The 27,408-nt window shown below is 48.0% G+C and overlaps 1 protein-coding gene across 3 annotated transcripts; it reads left to right on the forward strand.

Annotated features, from left to right (window-relative positions):
* The first annotated feature begins 2,247 nt into the window (after positions 1-2,247).
* nfatc2a (nuclear factor of activated T cells 2a) lies at positions 2,248-19,074 on the forward strand. Of its 3 annotated transcripts, none has more exons than XM_068329363.1 (10): positions 2,248-2,756; positions 4,190-5,129; positions 5,212-5,380; positions 7,266-7,468; positions 7,543-7,715; positions 9,602-9,742; positions 11,732-11,787; positions 11,889-12,021; positions 12,103-12,831; positions 16,774-19,074. In XM_068329363.1, exons 1-10 carry the CDS (start codon positions 2,699-2,701, stop codon positions 16,827-16,829), a joined length of 2,658 nt encoding a protein of 885 aa, XP_068185464.1. In that variant the 5' UTR covers positions 2,248-2,698; the 3' UTR covers positions 16,830-19,074. The 3 variants fall into 3 exon arrangements, with proteins under 3 accessions (XP_068185464.1, XP_068185446.1, XP_068185454.1); XM_068329345.1 differs by lacking the exon at positions 2,248-2,756 and adding an exon at positions 3,016-3,831; XM_068329353.1 differs by lacking the exon at positions 2,248-2,756 and adding an exon at positions 3,017-3,831 and having other exon boundaries at positions 12,103-12,825.
* The last annotated feature ends 8,334 nt before the right edge of the window (positions 19,075-27,408 follow it).

Here is a 27,408-nt window from a genome sequence, read left to right on the forward strand (position 1 = left end):
GAAAGATTCCATGAGACACACTTTAAATGCACTTTTTTTTCCATATCAAAGTTCCACTGCTTGCTTTTGGAAGCTCAATCACACATGTTACACTTGGAAAAGTCGAACAGGGCGATGCTCTAAACCAGACAACTCTACAGCGATGAGCTGTTTTTAAACCGATGGAAAACCCTGCGTGAAGCTGGAAAACGTGGGCTCCCCCAGAGAAGAAAAAAAAAACAAAAAAAAAAACAAGACGGAAGTGCAAACTCGGCTGTCTGGACACAGGCATTTTTCCTCTCTTCAGCACGTGCAATATTCATTTACTCATTCATAATTTGAGTTGCATAAGAGTTCCGTAACAGCAGAGGAATTTACATCTGGTAGACGAGGCTGCTGGACGGTTACCCCCGAAACGAAGGCTGCGGTGGTCGCCGCGGTTACACAGTCATCGGTCGCCAGCACATGCTACCTCGCTCAGACGGGGGCCGTGTCTCCCCTCCAATCGGATCATGACGATCCCTCCTTCTCTTTCCTACCGGTGGCCTTGGGTCGTACATGACTGATCCCGGCGTGGGATCCGTCACCGGCTGCAGATGTTTCAGTTCTCGGTTTTCTGAATAATCCGCGATTTTTCACCACATCGGAATCAAGTTGCCAGAAAAAGATGAAGCGAGTCGGTGACGCCGGGCAGAACTCAGGCCTCACGCCGCTGCCAGATGTATTTTATAGTCCAGTAACCAAACATCCAACGAAGGCCTGAAGGCAGCAGAAGTTTTATGAGCTGAGGACAGATCCTCTGGTTAGTTCGAGTCCGTGGGACGTTTAGGAACTCTTAAACGCCTCGAACGGCGTTGGTTATCACACGTTACCCTCATCCCGGTTGGAAAGATTCTGTTTGGTCCTCCCTTTTAACCAAAACTAGTCAATAAAACACAAAGTCTTTTGACTCCAACAACTGATGGTTGCTAATGGTGTTTAGCTTAAAGCTAAATGTTTGAGCTGATATTTCATTTGGTGGCAGCAAAAAGTTTCTGATATCTGCTCCAAATTGGTAGATTTTTATTTATTTTTTTTACAAAGGCAGCTTTAAGGGCACCTTAACCCGTATAACACTTCATTTCAAGATAAGCTAAAAGCTAAGCTAACAGCTCCTGGACAGATGTGAGAGATTTTCCTCATCCAACATGTAGAAACTGGATCCCCGTCTGGGACAGGTTCAGAAGGGGTTAGGGGCAGGGGGGGGGGCAGGTTTGCCTGAGTCCAGCACACCCCTGGAGTTTGCCTTGGCTCCTTCAGGCGGTGGATTCGACACCTTGCTCTCTGGGGCGGCCTGTGAGGTCGGCGGCGGCGGCGGAACGGCGTCTCCCGGGACGGCTGGACAACCTGTTTCTTGACTTAAGCAAATGCGTTCAGGTTAAATCCGAGCTGTGTGCTCGCCGCCACCTGAAGACACTTTGATTTATGACTGGAGATTCAGACGCCCCCGGTGATCTTTAACCTCTTACCTGCCCTCAGAAAACACCGCAGATCTTGCATTTACCATCGCTTTGCGTTGCCATTTGACCTTTAACCTTACCGTCTGGAGCTTCGGGAGCATTCGAGAAGCCGGTTTAGATTTACAGCGGCATCGAACGGTAAATATCACGACTGTTATGTAAGGCACGCGGTGTGATTTATTCAACACGTCTCAGACGATACTTTAAAGACTCGGTTCGGGTGACCTCAGGCGCTCCCTGCTCAACACAAACCCAGTTTTGTGTGGAAATAAAAAAAAGTGTTGGTGTCTGACAGGAAAAGTTCTGGCCCGGCGGAGCTTCAGCACCGATGAACCCAAAGTTTTCAAAAGCACTTTTTCCTTCGGATGCGTCCTTACGTAACTTTTATTGCAATGGAGAGTTTGTCCACATGACTACTGGGGTCCATCTAGTCTCTTTTTTTTAAACATTTTTTTTATGAGGGGGGTGGGGTGGGGGGCGGTTTCCATTGGGGTGGGGGTTGGGGGTAGACAGCAACAATTAGATTCTCTATGAAACCCAATCTATATCTGGTTGGAGCTGAGAATAAACTGCCAGACAGAAAAGTCGAACTGTGTTAAATAAATTTCATGTAACGTGTCCTGTAGTCAAACCTGCCCCCCCATCCCCCCCCCCACCCCCCACCCTTACAGCGTCCTACAGTAATTTCTTCATCCCCACAATGAAGTTCTTGTGCGCTACTGTCTGAGAGAAGCCGCAGAAATGCCTTGGCGCAGGAGCTGGAGACGTCATGGATTCCTGAGTGTGGGGGCTTTGCAGGAAAGCCCTGAGTCTCCGACATGGACCGGCTCCAGGTTTCCATGGCAAAGGCGCACAAACAGGAGGAAACACTGAGGGAATCCCGTTATTTTACAGCTTTGGACCATTATAAACACCCAGAGCGGGGGAAGGAAGCCGCTCTTGATACTCAAGTAATCCTTATAGAGCTCTAGGAAGGGGGACTTCAAACCAGAACCTCTGCTGGAGCTGACGCGGCCGCATGTTTTCTGAAACGGAGTTTGCGCTCATGCTGGAAGTTTTTGAATTGTGAACAGAGAAGTTTTTTCTGCTCCGACTCCTCGTCGCATTTCTACAGAGAGAAAAGACTTGTTTCTGCTATGATTATTAGCGGAAAGTAGTTTTTTTTTTTTAATTATTATTATTTTTCTTTGTTTTTTTCCCCCCACTATTTTTCTCTCCAGATGTTTAGAGAGACTTGGAGGCTGGCACAGTACCACACCATGAGGTCGATGGATCAAGGTACTGCTGAAGTGTTGTGATTATCTGGTAATCAAACCATTTGATTTTTAATTGATAGATCGCTGTTAATGCTGATGTGAGCTGGAATGTCAAGTGTGGATGGAGATAGTGGGGATGTTGATGTTTTTTGGAGTGTAGATTCTGTGTGTGTGTGTGTGTGTGTGTGTGTGTGTGTGTGTGTGTGTGTGTGTGTGTGTTTATTATTACTATATAAATGAGATACAAACGATTTAACTCCCGCCGCGCATCTCCTCCTGCGTCCGGATGATGTTGGTCCAGTTTGTTTCATTCATCGACAAAACTTGACTTTATATTTAAGACTATATGTCACTGAAAAGATTTGGAACCGGACTGTTCTGGGGTCTGTTTTGACCCGTTAAAGTGGCCACACCGAGCCACCCGGTGCGCGTCCGCTATAGGAACGCCCTGGTATCCGCGCTGCGTCGTGCGTAAAACGCGGGGATTCCCTCTGGATTCCGTCCGTGAAAGGACAAACGGAGCGGAGACGGTGCGTGTCAATGCGGTTCAGCCCTTCCACATCCAGGTGCCTTCCGTGGGTAGAAGTCGGGCGGCGCTGCGACGTGTCAAACACCCGGGGGCAGCATCAGGCCGAGCAGTCCGCCAAAAAAAAAAAAAAAAAAAAGAAAAGACGCGCGTCCGCCTGAAAACTTCTCTTTTGCTTTATTTTAATTCGCCCACGCGTCGACGCGCAGTCAAGCTGTGATCCGACGCGGACGTGGAATCGAAATCGTTCCACTGAGAGTGAAAACAGACCCGCCTTCGTCTTAAAATAACCGCGGGGAGCTGAAGCAGGAAACCGGCGCGCTCCACGTCCCGCGGATCACCGATGCATCACTTGCCGCTCGAGCAGGTTCCCCGACTCCACATCTGCGCCTTCACCGCCCAGCCGCCGCTTCGCCCCAGCCCGGAGGAGTCGTTCGGACCCGCTTCACACCCATGACCTCTTTTTACGACGAGCGGGACGTGGAGGAAGAGCTCAGCCGCGTCGGCTGCCCCGATGACGACCTGCCGTTCGAGTATTTGTTTGAATACGAACCGCCTTGCGGAGATCAAGGTTTGTGCGGAGCCTGTGCGTAAAACGAGCGAACCCATCCTTTTTTTTGGGAGGTGGGGTGGGGTGGGGGGGTTGTCTTGGTAGTTTAAGAAACTCAAACCTGTCAGCTTCATTCAGGTGAGATCAGGTGAAACCAGGAAGTAACACACCTGTGGAGAAATGATCCAACTTGCCTTTTTATTCCAGAATGAAAGTTAGAAGTGATGTAAAGGTGAACAAACGGTGGTGGGTGGGTGGGTGGGTGGGGGCGTGGCGTCTGTGTGGTCATGTGATCATCTGCTGTTGTGACTTTCATGGCTTTTGTGATAATCTTTAATCTCTCTGCCCCCCTCCCTTATCCCCGCCCCTCCCCTTACAGATGACCCCGGCCTCCTATCTCACAAAGTCCTCAGTCCTGACTCCGATCAGGCCTTCCCTCTGGAGGACGCCTCCCCTTACAAGTCCTGCAGCCCCCCCTACGGCGAGCACGGCCCGGAGGTCCTCACCGGCTACGACACCCAGGAGGTCAGGAGCTACCTGGACGGCCCCCGGCCCGCCAGCCTGGCCCTGAGCCCCCGGATCGAGATCACCCCGTCCCGCGAGCACTACAGCCATGGTCGGGACTCCCTTCAGAACCCCCACGTGAACGTTAACCCCAGACCCACCCTGACGGTGCCCGGCCACGACACCCTGGCCTACCGCGAGCCCCAGTGCCTGAGCCCCGCCAGCAGCAACTCCTCCACCAGCTGGCATTCTGAGAGCTACTCCCCCTGGGCGTCCCCCTGCGTCTCCCCCAGCAACGGCCAGAACGCCGGCGACCTGTGCCCTCGGTTGCAGAACATCCACACCGGCTCCCCCCGCACCTCCCCCGGCACGTCTCCCGGCACCAGCCTGGCAGAGGACAACTGCCTGGGACCGGGCTCTCCCTCCCCCAGACCCGGCTCCCGATCCACATCCCCCCAGGGCAAACGCACCTACGACATGTACAAGAATCCAGGGCTCGTCCTGGGGCACCGCTCCCGCAGTCCCTCCCCCCACAGCGGCCACGAAGATCACAACATCGCCGCCCACTACACACACGTACACACACACAGCAGCCTGGCCGACGCCATGAACGGGTTCGGTTCTGGGCAGCCGGGCCTGGTGCCCACCAAGATAGTCAAGACCTCCAACCAGGTGTACACCCTGTACCCCGAGAACCACGTGGAGGGGAACTTCCTGGTGTCCTGCGACCAGGACATCAAAACCAAACCCGCAGCCGAGCCCTTCTTCGTGATCCCCCCGATCTGGCCCAAACCGCTGGTTTCCAGCATCTGCAGGTAAACGGAACCCAGATCCAGATCTGGGGGCTTCCAGCTGAGAGAAAAAACTTTATTTATACATGATGTTGTGTCTCCCCAGCATCCCGGTGGCCTCGCTCCCCCCGCTGGAATGGCCCATCCCCAAACGCACCGACCAGTACGAACTCCACATCGAGGTGCAGCCCAAGCCCCACCACAGGGCTCACTATGAGACCGAGGGCAGCAGGGGGGCGGTCAAAGCCCCCACCGGAGGACACCCGGTGGTCAAGGTAGGGCCAAGACTCAGCAGTCTCCACCATGAAAGGTCACTAGTCTCCACCTTTGGGACGATTGACCCCTCTTTTATCTTGTCGGATGAGCTGGGAAAGCTTTTAGAATCCAGGGGGGTGTTCCACACCACGTGTCTCACCCCCCAGCTCCACGTTCCGTGACACTCAGTCCGGTGGTTTTTGTGTAACTGCTATCATTTCAATCAGGACAAAATAACCATTCAAAGCGCCGACCGACTGCGTGACGGCGAAATTAGCCGTCCAGCTCGGCAGAGGGGGGCCCTAATGGGACTGCCTACCCCTAAGGGTATTTCCTAGTCCTTATTCATCAGGGGGTGGTGTCACAGCCCGGTGGGGGGGTGGGGGGGTGCGGTGAAGTCACCCTCAGAACACTTTCCCCCAGTTCTCACTTTCTGAAACAAACCATAAAACGTGTCCCAACCCCAGAAACTTCCCACCCCGCCGCCCCCCCCCATCGCCTCACGATGACTCTCAGCATTGAACTCAGGTCATTGAGCAACACAGTCGGTTCTCTGATTTGTTCCTGTTCTGCCTTCCAGCCCCCCCCCCCCCCAGCTGGTTTGAAGCCCACAAACAGATCTGTGTTCACGCCGTCCCTCGCTTCCTCTTCCTGTTTGTTTGTTCACCGTTTGGAAGCAGGAAGTGTTGAAACAGCTGTTCTGGACGTGTTGCGGTCCAGATCATTAGAATAAAAGTTCTGTTCTGATGGGACAGAACATCTCTGTGTTACCGTGGCAACATTTCAACACTGTTTGTGTTGATGTTTGTTGGGACTTGACGGAAATAAAGCATCCCTCGCTTCTTTTCCACCCGCTGCCCGTCCCCTTTGGGCTCATTCTGAGGTCAGCTCTGCCTGGTTTTACCGGCCAATCAGACGGTCAGGCCCAGCTCGCCACGGCTGCACTCCCTCACCTTTCCTTCCCTTCTCTCCTCTGTTTTTCCCTCTTCCTCTCTCCTCTCTCTTGCTCTCCTAGCCTCCACTTTTCCTACGCCGCTCTCTGTCATGACTCACTGCTCCTGCCTGCTGCCATGGCGACGGGCCGACCGCTCACATGGCCTCTGGAGTGTTTGCCGTCGGCTTCCTGTGTTGCGCTCTGAGCGTCTAGACCCGGACGCTCGTACGCGGCAGCCGGCGTAGTCGTTCACGTTGCCATGGTTTCACCTCACACTCAGTGACGTCTGTCAGTTGCATCCAGGAGCAAGAACCGACGTGCACGACGTGCACACTTTCTACTGTTAGAAAATGAACATGTGATGTTTTAAAACGCTCAGTCAGAGGGCGGCTAAAAGGCGTGCACGCTCACCTACACTTTGCCGCCCTACGGCGCGCTCATGCTACCAGTGGTGCCGTGACAACGGCTGTGCACTGTGCTGTTTGCACAAAGGCAGCATTTAGATGCTCTGTGGTTTTTGCTGGTTTCCTCAGGAGGTTCGAAGCAGCGCTTCTGTTTCTGCTTCCAGTTACGCCGCCACCTGCCTACAAACTTTCAATTTCAGAGCTAGATCAGAAATCCCCATGCCGTTTATGTCGTAACGTTAGGGTTAACTCCCTAATATCTGACATATGTGACGGTTGATGGGGCGCCCAATCCCGATCATTCTGTCGTCACCAAACTAAATGTTTGTGACGTTTGAACCCCTTGATTCTTTGCCTTCTCAGCTTGATCAGAATGAAATAGTGTTTCTGAACTCATGCAGTAGGATGCAAAAGTAGGTTTCAGTTCTCTAAGTGAAGGACAGAACCAACAGAAAGCCGCGGGATGTGAGGCAGCAGAAGGTTGACTTTTGTGTGACACTCATAAACGTTTCCTTTGTGTCGGTTTCATCACTTAAAACACGCTTTGATGGACTGCTTTGTGTTCAGCTCCACGGCTACAGAGGCAAGGAGCCGCTCGGCCTTCAGATCTTCATTGGCACGGCGGACGAGCGCATCCTCAAGCCCCACGCCTTCTATCAAGTCCACCGCATCACCGGCAAGACCGTCACCACCACCAGCTTCGAGAAGATAATCCACGGCACCAAAATCCTGGAGATCCCCCTGGAGCCAAAGAACAACATGAAAGCAATGTGAGAATAGAACCCCTCACCAACCGCTCCAACGGTTCCAAACGTTCCCATAATGCATTTATCCTCTCTTGCAGAATCGACTGCGCCGGCATCCTGAAGCTCAGGAACGCCGACATCGAGCTGAGGAAGGGCGAGACGGACGTCGGGCGGAAAAACACCCGGGTTCGGCTCGTGTTTCGCGTTCACATCCCGCAGCCCAGTGGACAACACGTCTCTCTCCAAGTGGCGTCGCATCCCATCGAGTGCTGTAAGCCCATTGTGTTGTTTTACCTCGTCCCAGACGCCAATGACTGCTTTTAATTCCCAAACGTTGGGATGGAGTTGCTGACGTTTCCATTGGGCAACAAAACTTAACATAAAAAAACATCATAAAAAGGGAGCACATATTCAAATGAGTCTGGATCTGGCCTGATAGTCCAGACTCCTGCGCACAAAGATGTCTTTATGCGTGCAGGGCTTTCATCCAGAAGGCGGAGGCTGCATGTGTCAGAGTCTGTGTACCTGTTTTTACCTGCACAGTGGTTACGTCTGTGTTTGGTACATCAGTGCATGTGTACACAGTGTTATTAAAGCACCTGGTGTAATCCAAACTCAAACAAGAAGGCCCTTTATCTGGCTCTGACCGACCGGCTAAGAAACAGTCTGCATGCCGGGTTCTGCTGTCCCTCTGGAAACCGCGGTGCAGAACGCTTTCTAACTGGTTCCTCGTCTGCTGGGAGCGCTAGAACAGTAGCGTCTGTCGGAAGACGACTTGTAGAACAGTGGACATCAGTGAAACCCAATGAAGCGTAAAGTTGCTAACGGCGACACCCATCTGCCAGGCCGTCGGTAAGCAGACCGTGTGTTGGTGTGTTTGAGGAGAGGAGGCCATTGTCCCCCCTCCTACTACCGTGTGCGGGGGCGAACAAACCTGTTGACACCTCAGCTCGCCTCAGTGAGTGGATTCCACCTGAGCTAACAGATGCTAACACGCTACACGAGGTCAAAAAAGCGTTTTTTATTCATTCTTACAGTTGAAAGTTTCTGCTTTTGTGACATCTCAAATAGTCTGAAGGTCAGTCTGCGTTAATTTTTACTTATTGTTATATAGCCCAGATTCACAGAAAATGTCTCAAAGGGCTTTACAATCTGGTCATGGGCGATATCCCTCTGACCTTTGTGTAGTGCGAGGAGTACGACCCTGCGTTGAATGTTTATGATTCAGAGGTGGAGTCCTGATGCTTGTCCACAGACTAGACTTCCCAGGAGATGTCTGTTGTCCAGCAGTTAATGTTGTAAAATGAAAGCTGGTGCATTCTGGGAGGTTTCAGTGAGGAGAAGGAATAGGGAGGTTCCTGTCTGAGTGTCAAATTACAATTAAATGGTACATTCCAGTCCGGTTAACAGAAGAGTCCCTGGTCCCAGTCCAACCAACCATTCAACAAAGCCCTAATCGCACAACCAAACAACCAACCAACATACCAACAGGCCAACCAACCAACTAACAAACCAATCAATCAACCAACCAAACAACCAACCAATGGACATAGCTGTAAACAAACCCTCTAGGTCAGCGACTTCCTTACTTTCTACTTACTTTCCTGCCTTGAGGGAAGAGTCCTGTCTCTCAATGGGAAGTGGTCCATGGTTTCTTGTTTGATCCTTGACCTTACACTAACCCTAACGTCCACAAAGTTGAAATGAAACCAGTTGAAAAGCTTTTGCGTATTTAGGACAGGTCTCAAAAGGGTTTGTATCTGTTATTATTAAATCAAAGAGTTAGAACCTCCTGTGAGGCTGACGCCCAGCATGAGCTTCTGGTGGTTTCAGTTCATGTCTAGCAGGTAACACTTACCTCTGTGTTCTGTGGTTCACCTCAGTTGTGATTTGACAGTTGGAAATCGCTGCTTACTTAACCTCAAAACTAGAGTTGTTGCTGGTGAATAGCTCATTTTCAGGATGCCTCTAATGAATCTTTACATCATTCATCATGCAGAAAGACTTTGTGACACATTTAAGTGTTTAGTTTTGCCTCAAAACAAAGATATTTCCTTCATTATGATGCCTCAATGTTTTACCTCCATGCTGGTTTATGATCTGTGTGCAACATCAGACATCGAATGTAACACACCTTCCCTCTTCCCGTCCCAACAGCCCAGCGTTCAGCTCATGAGCTTCCCATGGTGGAGAAGCAGGACATGGACAGCTGCTCCGTCCTGGGAGGCCAGCAGATGATCCTGACCGGGCAGAACTTCAGCTCTGACTCCAAAGTCGTTTTCATGGAGAAAACCCAGGGTGAGTGTCAGACAAGTCAGCGGTGAGAAGCGAACCCGTGTCTGAATGTGTGAAATCCTTCTGGTACCTCGGTGACACCTTATGACTCAGAAGCCGGCATGTTTGCCAGGGTTCATGTTAACGGCCTTCGCCGTACGGATGGCGGATTTACATGATCCAAACGATAAGAGTGCCGCCTCACTTCCCTCTACCCTCGTCTTCCTCCATGACGTCCGACCTGGTTCAGGTGTGTTTGCTGATGCACTAGGGTTTGTTTTCCTGTCCCTTCCTGATGGAAAGATACAGTTTTATGGCTTTATCAAGTAATTATTCATGACGGGATCGACCGATACCAGTTTCCGAAGTTTGAAAAATAATTTCCTGACAACCTAAAATATTTTAAGGCAGAGACTGTGAATGAATCCCAATAAAGTACAACCATACCTATAATTAGTATTATTTCAATCATTTTATTTCCATTATGTTCCAATCAGGAGAGACGATTTAGGATGAGTGTCTTTGTCTTTGAGGACGTCTGATCTGATCAGCACCAGTATAAAACCAGATTCTGATGGTATCGGCCGATGAATCTGCTGGAATGTTGGTGAATATGGGTGGTGAATATGTCAGGCTTGAAAAGTTCACAGAGCGTCACATTTAAAAAGACATGGTGACAGGCTATTGATAAAAGCTAATTGATAAAAAGGGAGTGGGGCGACAAGTTGGAGTGAGAGGTGTGAAGGATATACACAAGACATTAAACATTTTACAAATGTTCTGTTCTGTGGTTGGTGACCGGTTGAACTTCATTGGTCCATTTTGATGTTTCGCTTCACGTCTGCTGGGTCAAAGGTCAATCACCTCCTCTGTTTCCTCACCTCAGCTGGGATCAGTTCCCCTTTCTAAGCTGGATTTTTACATTTTGACCCAGCACCAAAAAGTTTTCCTCAGTTCTTTAGCTGCTACCTGATGGGTCGTTGCGGAACAGTCACCCTAGAACTCTTGTTCTGGTTCCACATTGCGGTTCCATGGTAGAGTTCTTTAACTGCAGGCCCGCCACAGGCTGCCTCTACTCAAACTTGGACTCGCATGCCCCGGCTCTTTTCCTTTTTTTTTTTTGCTTCTCTGGGGTTCCCTACCGCTGTTACGACACAGCAGAGTAATGGGTAGTAAGACAGGGATGGAAAAAGAAACCTTACCGAAAGGGATTGCCATTGTTTTGGAGAATTTCTCTATGACACAAAGTTCTGGACCAGTGCAGCTGTGAAATCCCTCTGAATGAGAGACAGCTGCCTCTTGGCTCCAGCGTTCGGACATGAAGGGCTGAACAGAGGAAAGGAAAGCTTCCCCGGCCAAGTGGAGGCTGCTCGGGGTTTCTTGCCTCGCCCCCTTTCCACCCTGTTACACAATGATCTCCAGAGGGAGGACAGGGGTCGGGGTATCCCTTAGTGTCGGGTTGCAGCAAAACACAAACAAACAGGAAGGCCAAGAAGGCAGTAATCATCATCACGTTTTTGCAAGCGACGTGGAGAGAGCTGGTCATAAAAATAAAAAGTCTAGAAAAAAGGGAGCAAAGTTGGCGAGATGAGTGGAATCCCCCTTCCTCCTGCTGACTCATTCAAGCCATGTGTTTGCAATTTGACAGAGGGTTTCCCACATCCAGCAGCATTCAAACAGGACTCTCCGCAGCACGTGTCGGCCCATGTGTGCCCACACGTGGAGTTCACATTAACAAGCCGCTTTGAGTTTTTTGTTTTTTTTTGTATTTTCATCCAAACGACGGCTTGAATGTTGCCGTGATGTAACTGCAGACGTGACGTAAACGCTCATCCCATCCCCGTCAAAGTACGGTGGTGCTTTGGCGGCAAAAGGAGGAAGTGGTTTTGATACCGAATCCAACTACGTGTTCTTTTTTTGGTCGATTCACATGTATGTACGGTAGCTGTGTTTGATTTACAGCGTCGCCCACATGGTTTCAGGGTTCTCTTGTCTCTCTTGACTTCCTCGTAGATGGGCAGCAGATCTGGGAGATGGAGGCGACGGTGGATAAAGATAAGAGCCAGCCGGTACGCATGACACACGTGTGACTTGAATAAAACGTGTCAAACACGCCACGCCTGGTCGCTGGGGTGGAACGCACGCATTGAGTTTGACTTCTCTCCCGTAGAGCATGCTGTTCGTGGAGGTGCCGTCTTACCGAGACGCGTCCATCTGCCACTCCGTCAAGGTCAACTTCTACGTCATCAACGGAAAGAGGAAGCGCAGCCAGCCTCAGCATTTCACCTTCACTCCGCTGGCAGGTGAGGCCGCAGCCCAGACCCCTGGTGGTCATCTGGCGTCACACCAGGATGCTGACAGTCTTGTCCTCCTTGTGTTCGCAGCCCCGTCCATCAAGACCGAGCCGATAGACGAGTACGAAGTGGACCACATGGGGTTTGCCATGCCCCCGATCTTGGGCCTGTCGCCTCATTCTTACTACCACAACCAGCGCGGGATCCTCTACCCCGACAACGGGCTGGTCTCCGGCATGGCCTCCTGCCAGCGCCTGGGCGCCAACCCCCCGGGCCAAGACCCCCGTTTCCAGCAGCACAGTACCACCATCGTCTACTCCCGCGGGGGCAAGAGTCTGAGCGGCAGCCCCGGCCTGTACCAGCAGGGCGGCGCTATGGTGCCCGACCCGCACCGGTCGGTCCTGGTTCACACCGGATCCCCGGCTCAGCCCGTGGGTCCCATCGGTGGTGGGGGGCAACACCCTTCCATTATCCAGTTCTCCCCCACCAGCCACCACCTGCTGCGGGCAGGAGACCCCCAGGCTCTCATCTCTCCACAGCACGACAGCCAGCAGGTGGTCTACTGCGAAGGGTACTCTCCACAGGCCGCCGCCGCCGCCCACTCGCCAACGCCCCCCCAGGCTCAGGCCTCGGTTACCCACCCTCAGCACTACCCCACCGTGATCCAGCAGCAGCAGCAGCAGCCATACACCCAGAAGCCGCAGCAGAAGGGCCGGGCCCCCCCCGGCACGGGGCCGATGGAGACGGGGGGGGACGGTCAGAGGAGGGTGACGGTCAAGGAGGAGAACCTGGACCAGGCCTACCTAGATGATGGTGAGTGTAAGTTCATGCTTTCTTGTTCTCAGCATGTCGTTCATAATGTGTTTTAATCAACCTGGGGGGGAGGCGAGGTGGGGGTGGGGGGGAGGTCCATGATGGATGCGTCCACTTCTCTTTCTTGAAAGACGTGCACGATAAGAGCGACCGACAGAGATACGATTTTTCTCCCAACAATTCAAGGATATTTACAATAAGTGCTCCATCTCCTTTGTGCACCACAGTTTGATGTATGTGCTATAACACCCCCCAACCCCCCCACCCCCCAGCCCCCCCACACTGTTCAAACAACCCTCGTCAGAAGGTGCAGCTCTGTTCCACTCAGAGTGGAAATAACAGGTATTGTGAGTCATGTGTTTATACTGACTCCTGTCGACCCCGGTACCCTCTGGCAGAATGGATGTCAGACTTGGGGGGGGGGGGGCAACCTTTTCCTTAAAGTGGAATTAAAGGTTCTCCAACCCGTTAGAATAAAAGTCTTAATGATTCCGTCGTCTTTAGCGCGGTTTGAAGGGGTTCGTGTCCCACTCCTCTTCGGAATGGGGGGGGGGGGCGGGGGTGTCGCCCTCCAATCGCCTGGACATGTTGACACTGTTATGTAATGAAAAAACAACTTCCATGGCAACCATTGTCAAACAGTGGAACGGGCTGCCTGGGAGAACTGGGGAAAGCCTCTGTGTTTGTTGTCGTTGGCGGCGCTCCTCGCTGGCCTTACGCCCCCCCCCCCACCCCCACCCCCCTATTCTGCGGGGGGAACCCACCGGAGGATTAGCTTTTTTTCCGACCACGAAATTCTGCCAATCTGGCACAAGACATTCCTATTCGCAGCTGCCCCCCCCACCCCCACCCACTCCAACCCCCACTCCAACCCGATGTGTGTGAGATAGCGTGGAGGTGGAGGGGCTAGCGTGTGTTTGAAAGGAAAAAATGAAACGGCGTGCGATGGAATTTGTGTTTTTTGGACGCCACTCGCAGGGTTTCCCTCCTAGTAAACAGCAACAGGACTGTGAGCCGCTGAATTAACAAGGAAGAGTCCAACCGAGCCCCCCCCCCCCCACCCACCCACCTCTTCCGTTTGATCCGCCCGTCTTCACCAGGCGGCGACAGCCAGCTGGCTTCCCCAGGCGCCTCGGCATCTTTATTCAATTCGCTTTTTATTCCAACGCTCGCTTCACCTTTTCCTCATTAGCATTTTAACTTCCTTTCTCCTTCGGATTTTTAATGATTTCGAGCCTCTTGTTGCTCAACGCCGTCCTGACGATTTGAATTTCGTCAGGCCGCCGCTCCACCGACCCACGTTATTTAAAGAGGAAAATCAGGGACTTCCCAATATTCAAAAAAAACACAAAAATCAAATGTAAGTAAAGGGTGAATTGATAAGATGGAGGAAAAAAAAAGTCCCCTGTTTGTCTGCAGAGAAGCTGAAAAGGTGACCGCAAAAAAAAAAGAAAAGAGCATCCTTTTGAGTGTTTTTTGGAGGGGGTGTTCCATTCTGCAGGCCTTTAAAACACACACACACACACACACACACACACACACACACAAAAAAGCCACATCCTGGTATCGTAGCAGTGTTTTGGTCTCGGCGCTGCTTGACAATGAATGTGCAGGTCGTTTTTGTTGTCACGGCCCCCCCCTCCCACACAGATGGCCCACTTCTGTAAGAGTTCCCATGCCACCTGTGGGGTTCTGAACAAAACCGGATCAGAACGTAAAGGACCAGAAGATTCTACCCCCCCCCCCTGGAGCTGGGGGGTAGGTTGTGTGGAATAAAGCCGGGAGGCAGCGGCCGGGTGACGTTGTTCCGGCAGGTGGAGGTCGGTAGGAGAGATAAAGCACACAGCCCCCGCCTGGTGGAGACGCATTAGTCTCAGCTCACCTCCACCCCCCCCCCACTTTATGAGACCCAACACCATGTGGCGGCTGCATCCTGATGAGTGGAGCATGCGTGCTGCATTCAAGGAACGGCGTTTGTTCCTGCTTTTACAAGCGAAGCTCAGATAACCGGAGGGTCGTGAAGGCATCGCGTCCCAAATGCTGTTCCTCTGTTACAACAGGTCAGAAGGGGGGGGGGGGGCAGCTTTAAGGTGAAGGGGGCAGTTAAGGTCCACTTCCTGTGTTCTCTCACGCTGGGAACCCCCCCCACCACCACCACCACCACACATGACCCCCAGTGGGGCTGATTTATCTGTGATGGAGGGGGGGGGTCAGAAGGTCCCGTCGTAGACAGACTTCTTGACAGCCGGCGTGCAGCAGGAACCGCCGCTCACTCCCCCCCCCCACACACACACACAGGTGGGCGTGTCCGCATTGTTGGGAACAGGCTCGACAAAAAGCGGCTCGACCAATCAGACGCGTCGTCAGACGTGCGGTTGGAGTCAAACACACACACACACACACACACACTCGACTGAGTCAGCTACTGTACAGGGTGTCTCTGCTCTCTCCTCCCACTGTGGGTAAACAGAGCAGCTGATTGGTCGGGGGGGTTGGGGTGGGGGGTGGGGGTGGGCTCACCTATTGAACAGACAGAGCCGTGTTCGCGGTGCCAGCCTCAGACGGCCGCTCCGTGCCAACCCTTCATCAGCCTCAGTAAAGCCCCACTGTGTGTCGCCCCGCGGCGTGTCGCCCCACGGCGGCGCTCCCCGCTGCTCCTCTGAGCCCGTTTTATGCTCAGGAAAAAACTCTGCGGCGCTGCTGGGGAGATGAAAGTTCCTTTAAGGCGTTGGGTGTCAGAGGGAATTCCACTACAGGCTAACATAAACAGGCTGTGACGACAGCAGAGCCCCCGCTTCGGCACCCGCCCCCCCCCGAGGGCCGTTAAAAAACGCGCCCAGTGTCCCGCCGCCATCCCGTTTCACATCGGGCGTTTTCGTTTGCTGGATGCGAGTTCTCACGTCTGTTTGTGTCGTCGTGGTGACCTCCGCTAGTCGTGAATGAAAACTCACGCTCACCTTTTGACACCTGATGTTTTTTTTTTATTTGCCCCCCCCCCCCCCCTCCGCGGGAAGTTGTTCAGCTTCAACCTGAATAGAAGCTTTAAATAGAAGCTGATAGTAAAAGTTTCCTCTCCATCTAGTAAATTATCCCCTGAGCCGAACGAAATAACTTTTAACCAACTTTATTTAAATACTACGGAATGAAACGCTGAGGTTTGATATTAAAATATTAACACCCACGCTTATGAAAGTTTATCCCGTCGCCATGGTTACAGAATCACAGACACGACATCCTCTGTAATGGCCTCGGTAGGCAGAGAGCTTTTTTGGCTGGCTTTGAAATACTTATATTACTCATCGGGCCCTAATGAGCTCCCTGAGGCGCGGTGGAAGTGGTGGCACCGGCCTATAAAGCCTCTCAGTGCCAGAACACACACACACACACACACACACACACACACACACACACACACACACACACACACACACACACACACACACACACACACACACACACACACACACACACTGTAGGCTTTCAGGCTCCAGATAAACACCGCCGCTTCACACTGATGTGTATCTGGAGAGATGACATGCTGCACATTCCCCTCATTCCACCCCGCTCACCGCGGCCCAACGTGTCGCAGGCCGTCGACTTCCTCGATGTCGTTCGTTTCCCTCCGCGTGTAAAACCCGCTCCTATTGGCTGATGCAAACGCTATACGACTCTATTTTTAAATGCACGACTTTACACTGGCGCTTCTATTTTCAGGACTATGACACCCAGAGTTTCCATTTCAACACCCGTCTGTTTCAGTGTGTACACAAACATCCCAGCAACAGGAACTGATACCTCAGAGGCCCGGTGTGTAGTGCGCCTTCTAGTGGCGACTTAGCGTTACTGCATCTCATATTGAACCTCTAACTGTCTTGTTTTATTTCACCATAAAACACTCAAATCGATGCTGTCTGACGTCCCCCCCCCCCTTCTTTCTTTTCTTCACAGTGAATGAAATCATAAGAAAGGATCTGACCGGCGTTCCAGCCAGAGGGCAGACATAGAGGAGGAACCGGAGCAGGAAATTACCCAACCCCCCCACAACCACCACCACCACCACCACCACCTCCGGTTTACATTCATGCAGTCCAGTGAGGGCGACACACGTTCACCAACCATCAAACTTTCTCTTCCTCATTTTCTTCGTTCACAGACAGAACTGTTGTTTACCTCGGTAAACAGAAGCCTCAAACACGAACCAGCGAATGTGCCTTATGGTTCAGATTTCCTCTCCAGGTTGAAGTCTGGAAGCAGTTGTGTACACACACACACACACACACACACACACACACACACACACACACACACACACACAGAAATAAAAATGTCCCTTACAGAAAGAACTTCCTGGATTCCCCCGTGAAGAGAAGCCGATCGGTGGCTCCGAAGAAGAGTCATCGTCTCGTGTCTGATTGTGAAACAGGTCAAGGAGAGTGACGGGGACTAGTTTTAAAGGATAACCTTTAACCAACACAACCCCCACCCCTCCCCCCTTCCAAGGGCTCCCAATTCATTTGAAAATATCACTGAAAGCTGTTCAGCTAAAGATTGTTAGCATCCAAAATCTGTTTAAATCAATCCACTGGACTTTCTCGAAGACCTTTCGTCTCTCATCCAAGAGGCTTCTTCAGTTCTCCTGGTGGTTTGGTCTCGTTAACATGTAGGGAGGGGCACCAAGCTTGACTGAGAAGAATTCATCGATGTCGTCTAGAAACAGGTTTTCATTTTTAAAACCAGTCCCCATTCGCGTTCCTCCAGACATTCTTTTCTCCATGAGGGCGACTAGATTAAAAACTGCATTCTCATTTTTGTGCAAACCGTTCCTTTAATGCCAAAGACAATCTATCCAAACTTCATATGAAGGCTTTTTAGTTCATTTTTCTTGCACAGCGTGTGTTTTATCTGTGTGCGTCTGCAGACGCCAAACCCTGAGCTTCAGATGCTGATCATCTCATTTTAAAGAGCTAATGGAAACGGAGGCTACGCCTCCCTTTACCACATAGCAATGAACCATTGTGACGCCTCCTAATATGCACTGTTTTCAATAGCAGGGGGTCACTGTTTATCCTTTTTATACAAATATTCAAGTCATATGAATGATGTATCATTTTATATTCAGAAAACATATATTGCATCATATTCAGGTGATAATGCCACAGGAGCGCCCGTGACGCTACAGCGATAGCATCGGCTGACATTTTTAAATGATTTCTGCCCTCCGGGTTGATTCCTTTCACCGTCTTGCGTTGAAATTTATTTAAAAATGTATCTGAAGTCTGACTCAAGCGAGCTGGAGTGAGAGATTTTGTACATTTAAATCCTGAAGGTGGTCTTTTGTGCTTTTTTTTTTTTTTTTTTTAAATCTGTTTGTTTTATACAACTTTACTATGTGTTTGTGTGGTGTTGAACTTTGAGCCCATCGTAATGACAATCAGTTCCTCCAAGGCTAAAGTCAGCTGATCTTTAATGTTCTAAGCTGAAGCGCAGACGGGAAAACAGGCTTGACTCGTGCTAACTGCTAACACAGCTAGCTTTAGAGGAAAAATTAAACAAGAGAATATTTTTGTAATCTTGTGATAATCCACCAACTGGATTGGAGTTCCTTTAAAGTCCCTTTTATATGAATGTGATGAAGAAACAACAGAAGTAAAATCTAATATTTAATATGGACCTATTTGATTTAAAATAAGAGTATATTTTATAATATTCGTAAAACAGATATCAATTTGTTAATATTACTTATTGAGCCAGTGCAGCACACGTGCATTTGACATTTCTTGAATGTAATTTTTTTGTCTTGTTTTTTCCCCTTTTTTCTGTAAATATGAGATCCAAAGTGTAATTTTTTTTTTTTGTTTGGTAAAGTTTATGTAGACTAATAAGAAGAAATGATGTCTGTGTTTGCTCTTTTCTTGTGTTCATAACAGAAAAAATGTTCTAGTTATCATCATTTATTCCATCTGTCTCGTAAAAATGTTCAACTTTCATTCTAAAAGGGAATTAAGAAACAACATTTAAAGATTTAAAGTCTCCCTTTCATCCTTCTATTTTATTTTTGTGTTCATTATTATTTTGCAATCTTCCAAAAAAAAAAAAGGGGGTCATGAAAAGTTATTATTAATTCCATCTTATTTTATTTTGTGACGATCTTGTGTTTTTGTTTCATTTTGTCTTCTTCTCCTTCAAAAGTTCTGGTTTCATGTTATTTTTGTATCCTTCAAAGTAGCAATAAAAAAATAATCCACACATGATGACGGTGTCGTTCCTCTAAAGATTCCCTATCACATAATCAATGGTAAAGAGCCAATATTGATACGTTTGAAATTGTGTTTAAAAACCTCACTAAAGATTCCATCAAAATAATATTTATTGAATTTTTGACTTATGGGGAAAAGAGACCCAATATGTGTTTTAATAATTTACTGCACATATTAGAATAATGCTTTTTGCTCAGATGCACCTGTGTGAATAGAATACAACCCCCCCCCCAACACACACACACACACACACACACACACACACACACACACACACATACAGAAATGGCACATAACTAAAAGGGGATTTGCATGGCCGGAGGTTGCGGTTGCCATGGATCCAGCTTGTTTGGCGTTCATTGTAGGGGTGGGGGTGAAGGGGGGGGGGGGTTCTGTGAATGAAGCTTGTGTTCACGAAGCCTCTGGTGATGACATCACCGGGGGTGAAAAGCAGCACGTGGGCCCCTGACAGAGCCCACTCACACTGAGATGACTCACGCGCCCTTTAGTGTCGGTGGCGTCAGGAGTTCGGGCCGCGTTCACATTCTGAGCATGAAAGAAGGAACATGATGAGCTTGGCATTTTATTCACATCGCTTTTGTGATATTGAACATAAAAGAAGACGAATGAGCTCATCCTGACCCCAACGACCTCCAGCGATCGGTCATGACATAACGCCTCCTTAACGTCACATCAAACCTCCCTCCTGAAGTCTCACCGAAAGCTGTGTGTGTGTGTGTGTGTGTGTGTGTGTGTACGTATGTGTGTGAGTGTGTGTGTGTGTGTGTGTGTGTGTGTGTGTGTGTGTGTGTGTACGTATGTGTGTGAGTGTGTGTGTGTGTGTTTGTGTGTGTGTGTGTGTCACGGTGAGGAGCCTGCAGTTCTATCAGCGGCCAGCAGAGGGAGACACAATCCCGTGGATGAATTCTAACATGGTCCCTAGTGCCTCATATTTGACACCATCAAATATGAGGCTCAGCCTCAGACAAGTGAGCATCAAGAAGCAGTAACGCACTTTCAGTTTTAAATCCAGTTACATTTTTACATTTGTTTCACACAAGATGTAATGTCTCTTTGAAGGAAGTATTGTTTTGTCTGCATGCCATAGATTTTTGTATTTTGTTTTATGTATTCAGATTTATTTCAGTTGAATGGACTCAGGGAAAATTGCAGATTAGAGCCATGAGAAAGGATACGACTGATTTGATTTTTTTTTATTTTACTATTTTAAAGCAGTGTAAGTAGTAAGATCATAGAGCAGCACAATAATTTTTTTTACATTTTTTTTTGTTTTCATGCACAATAATGTATTTTCAGTTTATAATGCATGCAATTTCATTCATGCATTTATCTTGATATTAAGGAACTTTTTTTTTTTTTAAATTGAAGGACATTTACTTTTTTTGCTGTTTGCCTGTTGAAAAGGTTTCCCCTTGAAGTTACTGACAGACCCATAACAAAATATTGCTTTATTAAATAATATACACTGTGTTAGCTCTTGGTTCAATAGGTTATGTTCATTTCAATATGTTTTGATGACATCAAACTAGTTTGACTTGTAGCAAATTAGTTTTTGACCCCACTGCTGTAAAGGAGGTCGGGAGGAGTTATTACTGGTGACATAAAAACACTGAACAAAAATATAACGCAGGATTTTTTTTTTTTTGCTCCCATTTTTTATGAGATGAACTCAAAGATCTAAAACATTTTCTACAAACACAAAATAACCGTTCCTCTCAAATAGTGTTCACAAATCTGTCTAAATGTGTTCTAGTGAGCTGAGATCATCCATCCCAACTCACAGGTGAGGCGTCAACATGCTGATTGGACAGAATGATTATTGCACAGGTGTGTCTGAGACGGATCAATGGATCATCAGCAGCCGACTCTGACCATTGTTGTTGGTGATCTTAAAAAGTGGTGGAAAGTTCCTTCAAGTGTTGTCTTGTTTTTGTCCTCAAGGATTAAATTATAATTATAGTTCAATGAAAAACTAATCTGGATTTGAAAAACAAACGAGCAGGTGAATCATAAGTGAGAACATCAGTCAGATCCTGTGGTTCCGTCTGACGTCACGACAAACTAAATGTTTTAAAGGGTAGTTAGCTCAGCTAAAAGGGTAGTTAGCTTAGCTAACTACCCTTGACTTACCCAATTGTCCCTTGAAGTCCAGTTTGATGAAGTCGATGAAGTTGAAGTTGGAAATGCCGGAAATACGCAACCGCAAATCGCAATGTTTAGCTTAGTTTGTTCTTTTTTTCATTTGATCATTTTAATCCAGATTAGTTCACAGTAAATTTTTGCTCCTTATAATTTAATCCTTGAGGATGTTAGAACCCATTTAGGGCACGTATGTCAAAGTCAAGACCCGCAGGCGAGATCTGGCCCTTGGCGAATTATTTATATCCCACCGGATGATTTTTAATTATATATTAGTTATTATTAAATTCGGGTTTTTTTGGCCCTTTGCTGGTCTCACCACAGTTTCGTACACCTTTTCTTTCATTTTAGCTGTAACTCTTCTATCACACATCACACCTGACACTTTCCTCCACCCGTTCTTTTGATATTTCCAGATTAGCGTCACCATCTGGATTCTTATTTTACGTGCCTTGCCAGCTACAGTACCCTGTATTTATAAAATAAAAATTTTAAAAAAGGACATTGGTGGTGTTTTCTGGCGTGTGGTGAGTCTGGATCATTATCTGTCTAAGCAGGCGGTGGGAAGCAGCGGTCGCTCCGTGGTGAACCGTGACATCGGCCCCGGCGCTCATTAAAGCAGAGGAAACACGACGCTCCACCGAGCAGCAACAACACAAACAACACAACAAACAACACAACAAACAACACAACAAACAACACCGTAATTTATGACCGTCATAATAAATTTGCTGCAAATGTTCTGGTTTTGTTTCTCCTAAAGCGTCTCAGAACGCTCCTTGACTCTGAGATGTAATTTCCTGGTTTTACTTCTTTTCTCTCAGGGATGACTTACAGTTTCTACTGGCGGGGGCGTGAACCCGTCGGCTTTAATCAGAGGTGAGTGTCTGCGCGTGGGCGCCGCACAGGTATCAGACTGAAGCGTGGGAACATTGTGGGTGTAGAAGGTGACAGTCTCACCTTCACGCCGGGCCTCAAAGGAGCCATGAAGACCGAGCTGAAAACTGGAGCTCCTCAAAGGTCACAAGGTCATTCTGAGGTCAGGCACCTACGTGACGACCTGCGCTTTAAAAAGGGTCCTGCAAAAAGTTTTGAATTATTCCAATATATTTGGTTTGAGAAGACAAAGAAAAACCTTCATCTCACTGTAAATCTAATCAAATGTGGAGGTGGAGTGGATCGGGTCATTCCGCCCCGGCGGGGCCCCTCCCAGGTGCGTTCAGTTTGCGTCTGGATGAGCGCTCCAGCTTCTTCTTGCATGCGTGTGTTCTATTGTGTTTCCGTTGTGTTGTTTCTGTTGTGTTCTCTCGGGTTCCTCGGCTCCATCGTGTTCTCGAACACAACAGTTCTTCTAACTGCATGTTCAAACCAAGGTCAAGATGCATCTGTTCACAAAGCGCTGCCGTCGCTGCACGCTTCTGATCTGTGTCGTGTTTGATTGGTTGTGATCCCCGCCGACACCTCCATCCTCTAGTCCAGTAAATACACGGATCCTTCTGTTGCTTAGCATCGCTGACAAACTGAGTGAGAGATGGAGCTAATGTTGGCGGCGCCGTTCCGCCAGCCTGAAGTTGAGTCCTGACGCTACCGGCGACCGCCGGCTCGTTTTGAATGGAAGGCAGAAGATTCCAGTTTGGAAAGAAATCAAATATCCGTTGCTAGCGTCCCCCGAGGACCCCCACCACCTCCACCACCATCAGATAAAGCTAAATGAACACGTGGCGTGTAGCTAAGATGAATTAACCACAACCCAGATAAAGCTATAGCTGAGATGAATTTAACATCTTTTAATAACTGAGGACGCCGGTCATCCCCTTAGACTTCACACGGTTTGTGGAGGTGTGATTCTCATAATTATTGTATGTGAACTTTGATTTTCGCACCCGGCGTTCAGGCGCTCACCTGCGATGGTTGTTAGCTAGGGGGGGCTTTTCCGTCTGTGTCCTTCACCGAATTTATTTCTGGTTTTCAAATACTGAAATATTAACATCATTGATCGCTGGTGATCACTGTTGTCAGTGAACGCTGCCCACCCGGAAGGATGATGGGGGCCGGCGGCGCCAAACGAACAGGAAGCAGACGACTTGGGACGACGTTTCCGGAACTACAACAGTAGACGTTCCGTGGATGAAGGAATGGGTTTCATCCGTCCGTGTGAGCAAACTGATGAAGTTTTTATCCAAAAAACAGATCAGAGAATTCAAATGGACTCTTTCTCCATGAGTTTTGTTCCCTTTATTCAGAAGAGTTCTGGAAAGAAGATCAACTAAAGTCAACAACCGTGTTCTTTGAGACAAACATGGAACCATATTTTGGGGGAGAACCCAGCCATCTTGTCAAGGTTCCAATCTGAAGCTAATCCAGATGTTTCTGCTCGGTTTAGAACCTCAACCCGGTTGTAAACACTAACTGTTCACATGAACTGTCCGTGCATCTCTTTCCGTTACATCCCATACCCCCGTCTCTAAGTTCTGTCACATAGCAACGGCGTATCCATAGAAACGGAATTAAAGTTCATATGTTATCTTTGGCGGTGAGAAGTCTTCAAATAGAGACGGTTAATTTTACAAAGTCAATTCGGCGTGTTCACCTTTGCACCCCTCACACACACACACACACACACACACACACACACACAGACACACACACACACACACACTCACTTACACACTTATGATCTGTTTAAATCATACAGTTATTACCACTGCACAGAGGTCACACGATCCAGGAGATATTATAGGAGTAAAATCACAGCTGGGTAAATCAAACCTCTGGTTCTGACCCTGTAGCAACTCTTTTTTTGACCACTGGGGGGCAGCAGAGTCCAGTTAGCGTCGTTCATTCATCACCATGAAGATGAGATGACCGTAATCATCTCATCTTCAGCAGCTTATCCAAAGCTACGGGTCATGTTTCAGCTAAAGCCTATCAGCTGTGTATGAGTGAGAGGTGGGGTACACCCCGGACGAGACGCCAGCTCATCCAGAAGAAAAAACACAGCTGACGTCTGAGTTCATCAGTTTACTTTAAATAGAATCTATTAAATTGATTTTGTCTGATTTGCATCAGCAGAAGATGTTCTGACCTGATATTAAAGATATTTTATTTCTGGATCTCCAGAACCGGTGCTTCAATCTCCAGAACCGGAGTCCAAGACGTTGCTCTGACCCTCTGGTCTCTGATCTCTGGGCCTAATGAGCTCGGTCATTAACTGGGTCCTGAAAACACCTCTGACCCCGTCCTAAACCGGGAGGGACAGCATGGATCTTCATTATGTTGAATCCTTGTGACGGTGAAGACGGCTCAGGTGGACGCTCAGGGCCGACGCTGCTGGAGGTGTCGTCCAACCTCGTGATTTATTTCAACACACTCCGTGAACCGGGTCAGTCTCCTCAGCACCGGATTGACCCAGCACGTCGTCTTCATATGAATATGTGTTTCATTTTCACGACTCTCTCAGCCGTCAGATAGCGGCGGCCCCTCGGGGGTTGATCCGAAAAAGCTAAAGATCGCTAGAGCTGGAAAAACAGGACTGCACGCGGGCGAAGGCCTGGTTTTCTCCTGGAAACAGGAAGCATCAGCAGGGAAACAGCCAGATGGAGGCAGGTCCCAACCAGAGGAGATGTTTGATTATCAAAAACGTGGTTTCTCTGATACTCTGAGGCTGTGACATCATAAAAAGTTCCTTTTCAACACCTCTCCATGAGTTTAGTTTAGTTACTCGTCAGATCAAGGACTGCGCACACGTCACTTCCCCTACGGGATTAGACAGTGTACACAGATGTTTACCATCCTTTGTATTTTATCTCAAACTTTGTGCTGTACTGTCTGTTTGACTACCTGTGTTGTACTGCCTGTGTTGTACTCCCTGTTGTACTGCCTGTGTTGTACTCCCTGTTGTACTGCCTGTGTTGTACTCCCTGTTGTACTGCCTGTGTTGTACTGTCTGTGTTGTACTGCCTGTTTACCGTGGGTCAGAGAGGACTGCAATTTCCTCTATGCTGTATATCGTGCATACATGGTACATTTGACAATAAAGCTGACTTAGACTTTGACTTAGATGAGAAACTTGAAGAACATGAGACGAAAATGAACTTCATGAAGTTATATGAAGGGATAGTGAATAGAATGGGCCAAACTGATCATAATCTCTGGAGGGGAAGCAGGAAAGCAAACGTTCTTCCCACGATGAGCCGTCCTCTCCATTCCACGCCGTTCAGACGCTGCATGGCGGCGAAGACCTGCTTCTATTTCTGGTTCCCAACATGTGAACTGTGACATGTGAGCCTGTTATGCTCAGCAGATACGAAGATGCCGCATCACCATGCCAACTGGACTTTTCTTCTTTGTAAGGAGTTGGATTATCATTACACTCTTAAGGTGAAGCGTTCGTATAGATTCCAACAGAATTCTGGAAAATAGTTTTAAATGAGGGTTTTATTCACACAAATAGGGGATGGTTTGTAATTATAGTCTCAATTCATTAAACTTTAAAGCTCTAATTATTTCCCGGCTTGTGCTTTTCTTCTGTTGTTCCACTGAATGTTTACGTCTTCAGTTTCTGCAAAAGGAAGTAATTTATTTTTTTTCCTTTCCAGCTCTGCTTTTTCACAAGCAGCAGAAGCCGAGACGTTGTTCTCTAGTCTGACTGCAGGAAGACAATTTCCTGTTCAGAGACATCTTTTAATTCCAGAACATCTGTTCAGCATCACAAATTGATGTTCTGCTTGTGGATGCCTCATTATTAGAAATGCAGGTAGTCCTTAACCTGTGAACAAAATTGGTTCAGAGAGATTGCTTGTAAGCTGAATTATTCGTAAGGCGTATATTTAATCAATTTCAATCTACAATCGCCATGTGAGGTAATTTAAATGCAATTACTACTCTAAATACCAAACAACTAACCAGAAAGAATAACAGGACATGAAAACAACACATGAATGAAATAAAATACAGGTGCACATTTTATGTTGTTTCAAGTTAAAGGTCCTATATTATGCTCTTTTTAATTAATTTCACACAGCTGCCAGACGTCCAACTACACTGTAATTGAAATGTGCTGCCCCAGACGCCACACGCAGGCGCAGTTATGCGCCAGCTCCAATGCTTATACCGTTAGTAACTTTGTTAGGACCTACAGTATTTCTCTCTTATTTTCTGTTTCATTTTTCATTAAAATACTGTTAGTTTTTCTTCGGTAATCATGGAGCTACAAACATGATTCCGTGGCTCCATTGTGTAAACACTAGATCAGCTGATTGAACTGAGGCCAACTGGTAAACATTGCAGAAGATTTATGGAGAAAAACACACAGGGCTTGTGAATGGTAAAGAAACCAGCGGGGGAGACAACAAATGACTATGGAGAGGAGATAATAAAAGCTGTGTCTCCTGACAATCATCATAGACATAAGAGAAGGCTGAAATGACAGAGGCTAGCAGGACGCAGTCTGATGTTCTCCAGTGAAACGTGGTTATGACCCCAGATAACTGTGTTTCCATTGAAACAACTGTCAGTAATGACAGAGATGCACCGGGAGCACTGAACTGTTGAACTCTTGAACTACATTGAACTGTTTGCTGTTGGGTTACGATATTATCCTCGTCCACTAACCCTACAGCGCATTGAGTAGGAGGATCAAATGAAGCTAGGACACTATAACCTGTATATACCTGTGTATACAATTTTATTCTCTATTTCTCTATTCTCTATTTATTGCAATTTCTTTTTAGCTCTTCACTCTTAAATTGTCTTTATTCTGACATTCTCTACGTTTTTTTTCTGGAGCAGTAAAACTATAACGAAAAGCGATTCCCGCCTCAGGGATCGATGAAGTACGTATCAATATAGCACTCTACTCATAATCGTAAGCAACTGTAAATGAGATAAAAACGTGCTGTGTGTGTGTGTGTGTGTGTGTGTTTGTGTGTGTGTGTGTATGTGTGTGTGCTCACTATGATGCTGAGGATACACAGTATACAGACATTATCCACTCAAGGAATATAATCTGTTCTTTTCTGCCACTACATTTCATGTAACTTCTAGATCATCCTGCATTAGAATCTGGATTTTAAAAAATCAAGGGGTTAAAATTGGGATTGTTTTGGATTAAAATCGCAATTATTTTGGATTAAAATCTGAATTGTTTTGGATTAAAATCTGGATT

This window comes from Antennarius striatus, chromosome 2 (genome assembly GCF_040054535.1).
Source record: "Antennarius striatus isolate MH-2024 chromosome 2, ASM4005453v1, whole genome shotgun sequence".
Classification (NCBI taxonomy): domain Eukaryota; kingdom Metazoa; phylum Chordata; class Actinopteri; order Lophiiformes; family Antennariidae; genus Antennarius; species Antennarius striatus.